The 12,355-nt window shown below is 41.2% G+C and overlaps 1 protein-coding gene across 1 annotated transcript in view; it reads left to right on the forward strand.

Annotated features, from left to right (window-relative positions):
* PTPRT (protein tyrosine phosphatase receptor type T) overlaps positions 1–12,355 on the forward strand; it is a 458,251-nt gene that overhangs the window by 231,001 nt on the left and 214,895 nt on the right. The window contains exon 7 of the mRNA XM_085313918.1: positions 5,198–5,491. Coding sequence (XP_085170044.1) covers positions 5,198–5,491 — 294 coding nt within the window. The remainder of the gene's footprint in view (positions 1–5,197; positions 5,492–12,355) is intronic.

The following is a 12,355-nucleotide window of genomic DNA, read 5'->3' on the forward strand; positions in this document are numbered from 1 at the left end:
AAAGTGGCTCTAGTACTAGTATGACCTGAAGCTCCAGTTCATCTATTTCATGTTGCCTAGTGCAGACTTACCCCTTAGTTGCAGTGTTTGTGCTGACATTGCATTATCTGTTACAATAATAAACAAGCATGTGAGAATGTTAAATAAACCCTCCAAATTGAGCCTAAAAAAAGGAGAGGCTTTCCAGTCTTGTAAGAATGGATCATCACTGTATCGCACCAAGATGGAAAAATGAAAAGCAAGGACTGAAATTACCATTAGTATCGTAGTAAAACTTCAGCCAAGATCAGGAGCTTGTTGTGAGAGTCACTGTACTGATCCATACCCCATCAATAAAAGAGTAACATTTCCATTACACAAGTGAAGACTATATTTTGTTTTTCAAATTTGTGGCTGACCTAGAACTTCCAGATCAGCTATGGATCATAGGTTATCTACTCACAAAAGTAATTTTCAGTAGAAAGAAAGCATTAGTGTAAGTATTGAGTGAATCTGAGTGGTAGCTAGGTGTTTTATTCAAACATTTGATTCTTTTCTCTCTTTGCTCTCCTTCTACATTAGTTCCTTAGCCCTTTTCACCTACCAGTGAAACCTGTAATTTTGGTGGATACTTAGTTCACCATCTGAAAAGATGGTACAGTTTCTAACTAATTATATATGAATGGTACTCATCTTAAAAATGTCTAAACTTTTCAGACTGACACAACTTCAAGAATAGAGACAAAATTAATACAAAGTGACATTGACTGAAACATTTAAATACCTCTTCAATTGTCCATGTGGATGTTATCTCTAAGAAGAGTATGTCCTTACAGAACCCAAGCAAAGTGTCTCTGTGTTTAATACTTGATTGTGAAATTCATGCCTTTAACTTTCAGGTTAAATTAGGGCTGAGTGTGTTTCTTGCAACTATATTTTCAGATTTTTTTTTTTTTTTTACCATGCCTGCTTCTTCATCATATGCATTTGCCCAAGGGGAAATTTATCCTTAGTTGAATTCTTTCCTTATTCATTCCTTAGTTCTAGAAGTTTAGCTTCCGAGCAATCACAGTCTGTTAAGTATTCAACAATCTCATCTTRCTCTTAAGTCAGGAGTTTAAATGTAGGCAGGTGAGTTGGATAGATATTGACAGAAAGAATTCATGAAAAAGTAGTACTCAGGAAGCTCATCTTAAGGTACCCCGGGTGCATTTCCAGGATGAAACTCTCTGATGAATKGGGAGTATTTGACACACAGCTGGGAGGGGAACTTCCTGCGTGCTGTTCACTTGGATGATGGTCAGTCTAATGCCTTTCCTAGCTGCTTAGACATCGAAGATCTACTGGATATCTTTCACAGGATTTCCCAATGCCTCCTAAAGAGATGATTGCCGTTGCTTTCTCTGAGGTAGCCAAAATCTATATGACATTTTGTATTTTTCTCAGGAGCTCTCCGATTCCATGCCGGAGTTCGAAACAGCTGTGAGGCCACCACTGAGGACTGACAGACCAGCTGTGTCCTGTCATGCTTCTAATGGGCTCGTTGATTTTCTCCAGTGTACCGTTTTCTTGCTAATAGTGCATCGTATTTATGGGGAGAAAAAGTAATGCAGAGAACATGACACAAATGARTAATTCATCTTCCATAATGTCTTTTCTTTCTTGCTGGTTTCCAACTATCAGAGTTCAGCAGACTTACTGTGTTTCTGTTTTTCGGCCACTTCCCTGCTGGTATTTTATAGAAATCACAGAATCTAGGAATAGTAAGGTTGGAAGGRGCCTCTGGAGATCATCTAGTCCAACCCTCAGCATAGGCCCGTATGGAGATTGAACCCACGACCTTGGCATTAGCAGCACCACGCTCTAACCAACTGAGCTAAACCTGCCTCCTGATTTTACCACATAATTACAGATCTCTGGAAAACTAAATGTAGGAAATAACCTGTTTTCACATCCATTTCGCCTGTGCTGTGCCCAGGGTTTGGTCACTTAGCACTCTGTCCCTCTTTTSGGGGCTCAGTCTTCTTCCATGCTGCAACAGCTGTCCCATTACTTAGAAAATCACATGCAGTRAGTATTCCAGTAGGGGAGCAGAGGCATTCAGGAACAGTAGCTCAAGAGTAGAAAGAATGCATCTTCTACAGCAGTCAAAAAGTATTTAGTCTTTCTTTGTCCTTCATGGAGGTTTTGTGTTCTCAGGTTCTTCACACAGACCTGGTGGTGTCCAGCTGAAGTGCTAACGCTGTTTTGCCTGCACAGCTGTGGAGCACAGCTGTATTTCCTTTTCCAATGGGAGAAGAAGGCCATACTCTGAATTCTCTTCCTGACTGCCTAAATGAACCTGCTCTGCATGTAGAATAAAATCTACTTATGTTCAAAAACCTTTTTTTGACCTTGTGCTGTGTAGGTCCTTCTAGTCTACTAGTTTCTCTTCTGTGGCTGGAGGAGGAGGCGGAGTGGCTGAAAGGGARCAATTGGCTACATGAAGCTTGCAATATGAAATACTGTCTGGATTAAATGGGGCTTAAAATATGGGTGATTGCAATTACATATGYACAACTCCAATCTGTCGCCCTGTTTATTTAATCAAGATCACATGGAGATTTCGATCAAAATAGTGAGCTCATAACGTCAGGCTGGTCATCTGTAGCTGACAAGTGCGTTTAGTTATAAAGACCAAAAAATGCTTCCTGTATATTTGCTGCTTTTGCTAATTAATGAGCAGTTTGTTTAAATCACTTGCAACAATTTGGCACAGAGTGATATTAAAGACTTGSTCCTTGTACAGTTTTTTCTAATAAAATGGAGCCCACTGTTTTCTGTGGTGCGGGACAGAGGAGACACCTCTTTCTCTTACTGTAAGTTAAAAGGACAGAAATGCATGCGAAAGATAAGGGGAAGCTACTCTCTACTCTCACTTTTGACACAATTTGGCTTGGATATGGCCTAAAATGCAGAAAGAAGTCAACAATGTTGGTTATCTCCTTAATGTAAGTCAGTTTGTCAATTTTAGTTTCTAAACTTGCTTAAAAGTTACTGAAAAATCAAGACTACTGTGTATATTTAGTGAGACAAACTGCTCTATTAATTTAGCTTAGTCCCATAAATCCCTTTTAACTTGCAGCCAAATCCCAAAGTAATCTGAGTCACGTCGCTACTGAAGTATCTAAACCCCAGAAATATAGAGCTTAGTGTTTCATTTGTTCAGATATGATGTGACTTGCAAGATGTCATTCTTTGCGTTGGGAATAAAAATCACTTAAGTCTATCTTTTAATTGTCTTGCAAGTAATAAATTGTTTGTGATGTATAATGATCAGGTTTTAATGAAAATGTCTCTACCTCCGTTTCCTGAAAACAGCTTTCTTGGAAAAATAGGCTTGGTAAGTCAAAACATAGTCAGGCTGACATTTCATATCAGAAAAAAAATTGTGCCTGGAGCTATGGGAACTGTGCAGAATAAAAGCAGAAACAAAATTTTCTCCCAAAYCTGAGCTCATGACACGACTTTGCTTATGTTGGATATCTGGCTTTTTTTCCACGGTTAACAGTACACAACTACTGTCATCAAGCTCTATGAGATAGCATGGCTCAGATGCAATCAGCTGGAGAAAATAAGATTAACCAACGTTTCAGTTGATCATTCTGTCTAATAATGGTTTCTTCCTGTCGCTTCCCTTCGCAGAGCAGATGCTAACCTGCAAGACCACTTCTAGGTGGAAAGCCCCTATTCCTTTCATCCTGTGGTGCTCAGACTCATTTCTTCCGTGTTTCTGTGTGTCCTGGATTCTTCTGGCTTTCTGTGCTCTTTGAGGAATCACCTGGGGGCGTGGGATAACTCCTGCAGAACTCTAAAATTTATATCATGTTGTAACATCTACAACATTTATAGGTTTCTTCAGCGAGAGATACGTCCTTTCTTGTTGCTTTAATATCATAAGAGAAAAGAATTTGTGTCCCCTCTGGGACGAAGCAGGCTAGTGTGTGACGCAGGCAAAGCTAGATGAGATTAAAGAAATTGTTCGTAATGTTGCATGGTTCAATTCAGGTTTTCGAAACCRTAAGGCATATGATATTCATGTGGCTTCCAATACACAAGTGTTACTTGTACACTGATTTTAAAAACAAAGCAAAGCAAATAGACAAGAAGAGTCRAGAAAACCAGAAATCAAGCAGGCAGCTGACCCCGTAGACTTTTTGTAGGTGTTCTTCAAGGCTGTAGCTGAGATGTCTTTTATTGGCTTGCTTTGCTTTTTATCACRGAAGTAATATTCAGTGGTCTGTCTCCTGTCTGCTGCTGATGTCTCCTGATGATGCTTCCCCGACTTTTGTCAGGCAGTCTCCAAGTCTCGCGCAGACTTTGCTGCAGTGCCTTTGCCTGTGAAGTCAAGCAAACTTGGTAATTGGACGTGGCAGGATATGATGATCCAGGCATGTCTTTGAGTTTTTCCTTAGTTGTGGGCTATCAAGAATCTAAGTTAGAATCAGTTTTAGCAGCCTCCTGTCTCCGATAGCACTGACCRTGTGAAGGTCCCCAGTGTTCAGATTTACCAGTATCTTTTCAGGCATGTAGCCAGTGGTTTGATTTGAAAAATACATCCTGTCTTTAACCTATATTTTGCTGGGTAAAAATTGCAAAATGAGCAAGTGATTTCAGTTTCCCACACATTACTAGCTGTGTTAAGTATCACACTTCTTTTGGCTGAACTACAACACTGTGATTGATGATCATGATATTCTTCCCCACTGGGCCATGTGACAAGGAAGGGTTGTTACGCTGGAGCCTTTTTGTACCTCGGACAACTTTTATGTGCAGATTCTTCCCTCCCTTCACCCCCCAATATTACCTTGACTGTTGTTGTTCGTGTTCTTAGGGAAGGAAATAAGTGTTAATGCTCTGACCTTTTCAGTCTGAGTGCTGTCTCTTATTTTAGACAGAGTTTTCTCTGTGGGTACTCTATTTTGCAGTATGTGTTTCTGAACTGGTAATGCTTTTTTCTCCCTGTACACCTGCTATGAGGGTGTTGAATTTTTAGCACAAATATGAGGCCAAATTCTTTTCATTAATGGATTAAACTGTTATGAAAGCTTTGGTAAACGACAGTGGAAATTCTGTCTCTGTAACAGAAGATTTTGGCACAACCTTGCTATGGGTACATAAGAAAAAATGTTACTTTTGATAAAATCCATTCAAGCCTCTCGTTTCTTTATGTCTACAGAACCCCCAACACCTATTGCCCCTCCTGAGCTGCTGGCTGTTGGAGCCACCTACCTGTGGATCAAACCCAATGCCAACTCCATCATCGGAGATGGACCCATCATCCTGAAAGAGGTGGAATATCGGACGACCACTGGGAATTGGGCAGAAACGCACATTGTAGACTCCCCTAATTACAAACTGTGGCATTTGGATCCCGATGTGGAGTATGAGATCCGAGTGCTGCTCACTCGCCCCGGAGAAGGAGGCACAGGGCCCCCGGGACCACCGCTCACAACAAGAACAAAATGTGCAGGTAGGGTTTCTCCTGCTTTTTACGCTGTAATGAGGTTCTGGCTCACTTACTAATCCATTAACTAATAGTACTCCACCACTCCTTATTGTAGCTATATTTCTATAGCAATGTGAATTTATAGTAAGAATTGCGGYATGGCCTGGGGTGTTTTACTTGTTCTTTTTTCCCATAGGCAACTGTTTGGGACTGTCATTTYCATGCATGTAGTGTATTTGCTTGTCAGGCTTCTGGCTACAGTATTTTACTGCTTTCTGTTGAAATGGGCAAGCYAGTGAAAAGGTTTCAGCAATTCTCTGGGAAGCAAATAGATCCTAAGACTACCTACTGTCAAAATTTTGCCCTATAAGAGCATATTGGGATATATGTTATTCTTGGGTAATCATTCATGTTCTCTGTTAACAAATCGACAGTGCTGTTAAGGGTGTTGAAGTGGTAAGTGTGAAGTTAAGATACATTTTTCTGTCCATTTGGTTCTGATTCTTCTCGTTTCTTCAAAGGAAACGGAACCCTGTGCAATGTCTTCCCCTTTTATATTGGAGCAGATAATTCTGATGAAGGGACAGGAAAAGTCTGTCTTTCTAAACCACATTTGCCCTTCCTGGAAAAACTAAAGGATCGTGTTCTCTCATTTTTCAGATATGTTGTCTATTCATGCTGTTTTCACATGATAATCCTTAGGCATTAAGGGAAATCAAGCTCTTTGTATTGCAAAAGAATGAAACACTCAATTTATTGCCTAGCATTTTTTTCCACCAAACAACTGTCTTCTCAAGGTTTACACTTTTGTAATTTTTGCAAGATTATTATTGTGGTTTGAATGAAGGAGAGAGACTGAAAGACTGCTCTCCTTCATTTTCTCCCCACAAATAAGGGGTTTACAGCAAGTGGATTTAAGTAATGGAGAAATTGCACAAAAGCATTCTCTTTCCAGGTACTGTTTCTGAACAAACAGCAAACCTAAAGTATGAAAGTGGCTTAGAATGCACTAAAACCAGCCCAACACCTTCTTGGGAAGGGATTTAGTACTACATTAGCAGTCTTCATGCGCTGGCATAACATGGGAACCACACCAGCACCCTCTTCCCCTGAAGGGAGGRGAAGCCTAGGAAGTAAAGAGTGTTTTGAGTGAGGGAAGAAATGTCATTATTGCCTTCTCTTTTTGGTGMAGCATATAAAACAGGGAATATCTGGTGTCTTTTTGAGATGAGTTGGTTAAACAAACTGACAAGCCAGCCCTCATGAGGTTTTGRCATGTAAGTGTTTGTTGCATTCAGCTCATTGGTACAGACAGATGTTTGGAGGCTTTCCTGCAGATAGCCTGAAAGCATGCGATGATATTTCTGTCCTGACCTGTTCGGAAGGTTGGTAAAAGTTTCTCTACTCATCTTTTGGCTATCTCCTTGTCTACTTAGCATTAGAGTTGTGGTCTCTAACCTTCAGTGGAAATAACTACATGAGAGCCTGGGGACTTAAGGACACTAGAGCAAGAAAGAAGAGGTTTGAATTTGGGACCTGTGCTAGTTTTGAAAAGCATTATTGCTTTCTGGTCAAAAATGAACACTCACAACCTCATGAAGTCTTGAAGTTGCACCAAGTCTGCATGGTTTTGCAGACTCTTGACAGAGCAGCAGGGTTGCACATTGTATACCAGAAGGGCAGAGCATAATAATCCTACGGCTTGCCAGTTGCCTGTAGTTAGTGTTGCACTTACTTCTTTGGAAAGTAGCAGCTTCTTTGCATTAGAATGGAAGTTTTTTTGTGTTTGGACATGGCTTGGGCTGTCACTATCACTGCCTGTGCAAAGTGGATGTGCTGGGATATGGTCTGTTCACACATTACGGGTTTGCAGGCACGTTTGCAGCAGCAGCCAAACTTGTCCGTAAAGGTCTATAAAGCTTGCTTTATAGTCTTTATTTGAATTCAGAGGTCAAAGAGAAGATGTTGGCTCTGTGCTTAATGATGTCTTGTAGTGCATCCCAAATTGCTGARTTTTCTTGCTCTGCCTGAGTATTGACTGTCATCATGAAGGATGATGCAGATGATCTGGCTAATTTGGCTAAGAGGTGCCACACACTGTTTTCCATCCTAATTTACTAATGAAAATCTAACTGGGGGAGGCCATTCCATTAATGTTAATGGTCATACAGAGCTTCTTGAGATTGATGGTGACAGCATTTGTGCTTTGTTTAGGGCATTGAATGGGAGAAACTATAATGATCTTGATCTAAATATGCTCTCGAAGCAAGGAAGGAAGAGGCTTACCTGGTCTCTTAATGATGTACGGCTTCCTAAAAGTGCCAGCAGAAATGATAGACAAGAAAATGTAAATCATTATTCCAATTTTCATGTGTGGTGGTAGAACTCCTTCAAAATATTCTATTTCTAGGATAATTACATGAAACTTCACAGTAAAGGTTTTCAAAAATGTCGTGAGTTAACAAAGCAACACTACTGCCTTCATTTTCCTTAGAGTACCTGATGAATTATATCAATTTAAATTGAGTTTGATTTTTTGTTTTTTATTTTTTATTTTTAAAAATAGTTTCTAGTGAACGATGTTGCCTTTTCTTTATGAGCATTTTTTGGTTCTTTTTCTTGTTTTTTTTTTTTTAGCAAAGGGGGAAATATCAAACTCCTACACATTAGTTTGCAGTCAGTAGATACTGAAGAAATCCTATTCTACAGTGCTGATATGACTCAGGACCCACCCATACAGACAGCAAAACTGAATGCTGATGTGGTAATGAAGAGCGTCGCCTCTACTGGAAGAGTAGTATTTGCTTAGTTGTTTTGTTTACAAGAAGTTGGTACAACCATAAACAGAAGGTGTCTGTTGCTTTCTGACATGAAAAATCGACGCCCCTTTACTAAATAATCTCAGTGCCTTTTCTCCTAGACAGCGTATCTTTCTGTGACCTGGAGTCTGAATAACTCATGGGCTAGACTTTAATTTAGACAGACCCTACAATGCAGTTCTTACTCTCAGCTCCAAATTGGGACAGGGTTTGAGAGGGACCGCGCTTCTCTTCTGCATCCCCGCAAGCTGTAGAGGCTCCTTYGCGGAGCAGCCGCTGCCTGCGGAGAGGTTCGCCGCCGCAGACCTGGCATCGCAGCAGCGGCGTGGGCAGAGGAGCTTGGCCTCAGTCTGGAAAGTCGTTACACCACGACATAACTGTTACCAAGATCATTCATGATCTTCAGATTCTTGGAGCAGAGTGACTGCAAGGTGTTTTCGGAGACTATAAAAAGTTTTCGATTAAATAAAACCTCGTAAAAACGAGTTATGAACCGACTTGCTCTAAATGGCCACAAATAAGTTTTATTAAACTGGATGATATCTTATCTAAACTTTTACAAACACTATGTATCTGTGCATCCATTATCCCCCGGGAATGCTTTCAGCTTTCTACAGGATAACATTACAAGAYTGCAAATTAAGTCCCAGTTTGCATCCCCTCTAAGAAAAGCCAGAAAACATGGGAAAACCTGTCTTTGCAAAGGAATGAGATATGTGTGTGTGTGTGTGTATATATATATATTTTATACACACACACACACACACACATATATATATAAACCCCATATACATATATATATCTATATCTATATATATACACACATATATATATCCCCCCCTTCATAGAAGGTGACTTGGGGCAGGAGCTTGAGACCTGAAGTAGTAACATGTCAGTCAGGGTGAAGAGCTGCCCATCAGGGAATGGGGAGAAGAGAAAACGACTGCCTTAAGTTAAGACCGGAGACAGGTTTGAGGGCAGTTAAAAGAAAAGAAGATATTAATTCTAGGTTCTTCCCCCCCAGATAATAGGCTGGGGGAGCTGGCAGGAGCAGGGTAATATGTTTGTACCCGGTTCCTAGCCATGCTCTGTACAGCATCATCTCGTAGGTGTGGGTTTCTCCGCTGCCTTCCAAAGGTCATTCTTTGGAAAGCTGTGATTCGGGAAGGCTGGGCTTCGCTTTTCTTCTGTCTGTCTTTCCTCTTTCCCTGTGGATTTCCCCCTGACACGTTTGTTGCTAGAAAAAGGGAGAAGAGCAAAAGAGTCTCTTTGTCCTCTGGCGGATGGAAGGGGCAGAGACGACCTTGCAAATGAGACCATTATTGTGAAGAATTGCCTCTCTGAAAAGCGTTTACCTTCAAGCTGTAAGAACCTGCATGAAAAGCAAGGCCAAACAGGAACATTTAAATGAATATTAATAATGGGACAGAGATAAAATTTTATTTAAAAATAATACTTAGACCTGATTAAAATAATAGCTGAAAAAGCTATTGTGAGTGATAGCCTCTTGGCTTCTTCAGGCTCTGGCAGCAGGAGAGGGAGAAGGTTTAGCAACCCGGAGGCTYGGATGGAGGAAACCTGCTGGTCAGTTACAATGATCCAGCTTAGGGAAGAGAGAAGTTTTGTCCTGATATGAATATTTTCACACGGCTCCTTTTCCGGCTTCCTTTCGTGCTCYGCGGATAGAGAGGGGGTAATTCCGCAGGAGGATGCGATCAAACTCCTGGAGAAGGGAGCCGCAGTAAAGATCAATACTCAATTTCTGTACTTAGTCTAGGGAAATAAAAGTTAGTCCTGAACCATGTGACTGAAATGCTTCCCTAAAAGCATTCTGGATAAAGCAGCCGAGATAAATGCAAAGAAGCTGTACTTTCCAGGTTCGATCAGACGTTGCAGAAGAATYGGAAAGGCTTTTCCTCTTCGGTAAGAGTTAAAAGGTACGCTGCTGCACAGGGTCTTGTTAAGTTTGTGAATAATAAGAAACTTTGCTTTTTTTGGGTGGTCAAGAGTACGTTTTCRTATTTTAGGGAAAAGTTTTTCAGTCTTGGTTGCTCTGTTACAAATGTTAGAAAAATGAGTACAGTGTAACCATGAAACGCAGGAGCTGAACAACCCGAAGGTTATTTTGCTCTAATCTGAGTTGATATGAGTTGCTGTTACAAAAGGTTTGCTGTAACAAAATAGTTCTTACTGATTTAGCTTGTTCACRTGTTGATGCTGAAAAATAAGAGTCAGAGTTGCTATCCTGGTTCCCTCATTTTTGAAGCTAAAACTCTAGACACAATAAAAGTGGGAAAACGCTTCCGAAAACCCTTTAAGTGTTAGTCAAAGTGCTACAGAAGTGGCCTACTAAGTGGTTCGCAAGAGAGGCTGTACAGCTGCGGCGTAGGTATGCTAGATCACAAATTTGTTTCACCTTGAAATTACCCTAAACTTTCTCCTGAACATCATTTTATAATTAATAGGGAATTCAGTGTAACTCTTAAGTCCTCCAACTTCCGTAGCTTTGAATGTGCATAACTGGGAACATAGATGGTTATTTAGCAGAAATGCGTACTTCAGAAAAACACTTCTAAAAATCCTAGTGGTGACTGCAAACCTTACYGGGGTTTCCTGTTTTCGGTTTTTGTTGAGAAATGCTGTGAGGGGCTTGCTTTTCTTAGCTTTAAAAAAACATAGCTCCTGCAGTGCCTGTTGCATCTGTGTTAGTTTCTGCCCTTTTGGTAAATTCCTGGAAACAGCATTTTGCATGTGACTGGGAAATGTGTTGCGGTTTAATGCGTGCATCCCGCAAATCCCATGGGACCGGGAGCTGTTTTTTAGTAACTTTGTTCGTTACCTTTAGTGTTTTGTTGATGATTGAAACTCTGCTTTCATTCCCCCTCCGTAGGCTTTGGCATGTCAGCTGGAGAGRTAAGACCTCTGAGTTAAGAAAATATGATATTCCTTCTTTTTGATCCTTGATCCCCAATTTGTGCCTGGAAATCAGCCTAGCAGCTATGTGGAAAGATAGGGGTTTCATCTATATCATATCCCAGGGGCTTAAGTCTCTTTATGTATAAGATGATAATCTTCCCTGTCACACTGATTAAATGAATAGGCGATGTGCCCTTATTTTCCACTTCATCCATGCCCCCTCCCCACTTCTGTATCTTTTTCGGAGCAGAAGGGCAGCACCTGCCCTTTAGGTAACAGCTTAAAGAAAAGGTGGAGTGTTCCTTGCAGGCATTTGTGACCTTGAGCAGGCAGGACCGGCATGCTTTCCTTGTCTCTCTGTGTCAGCTTTTAACTTCTGTCAGCCCCTAATGTACCTTCAGACCTCCTAGGACAACCCAGGCACGGCCTCACCTTCAGCTGCAGAGCTTCAAGGGAGGTAACATATTTTTCTGGAGTCTCCTCAAGTTGGTGAGATGCAGTTGATTACACCATATAGGGGTGTACAGGGAAAATCCATCTCTTGGAAGACTTAAAAATAACAAATTAGATGTGTTGGCTATAGAAATTTGGTCCAAGTGGAAAGCTGCCTTTGAAAGAACAGAGGATGGATTGTAGTTAACTGTGAAGAGAAGGTAGTGGAGAAAGATTGAAGCAAGAAGCAGCTACTTTGTCTAGGATTTAACAAYAGTGATGGACCTATACAAAACAGAAGGAATTCAGGAGCAGAAAGGGGGATAATTAAACGTGGAAGCTGGAAGCAAGGTGTTTTAGTGCACTTTGGGTGACTGACCCAATACAGGATGTCATTAGAGCTGGCAAGACGCTGAGTATGAGTTGAGAGCTCAGTACATCCAAAGTTCAGGCACTGAATTCAGTGATTCGGAGGCGCCGCTGCRCTGAGGAAAGGCTCAGATTTACTGCCGAAGAGCCTCGGCGAGCCATAAATCTGGTATTTGTTTCCAGCAGTGGCCGATGCCCGATAATTCCCGAGCCTAGCAAAGCCTGCCCATGTTGCCTCTAACCAGCTGAGTGCCGAGGTGCATACGGCRAGGATATTTCTTATCCCGACCCGTGCAGGAGCTTGGCTCTTGTCCTCAAGCATGGGGGTTGATTACCCTTATCTTAGTCTACA

Source organism: Rhea americana, unplaced genomic scaffold, assembly GCF_003343005.1.
Source record: "Rhea americana isolate MKP2758 unplaced genomic scaffold, rheAme1 scaffold_4, whole genome shotgun sequence".
NCBI lineage: Eukaryota > Metazoa > Chordata > Aves > Rheiformes > Rheidae > Rhea > Rhea americana.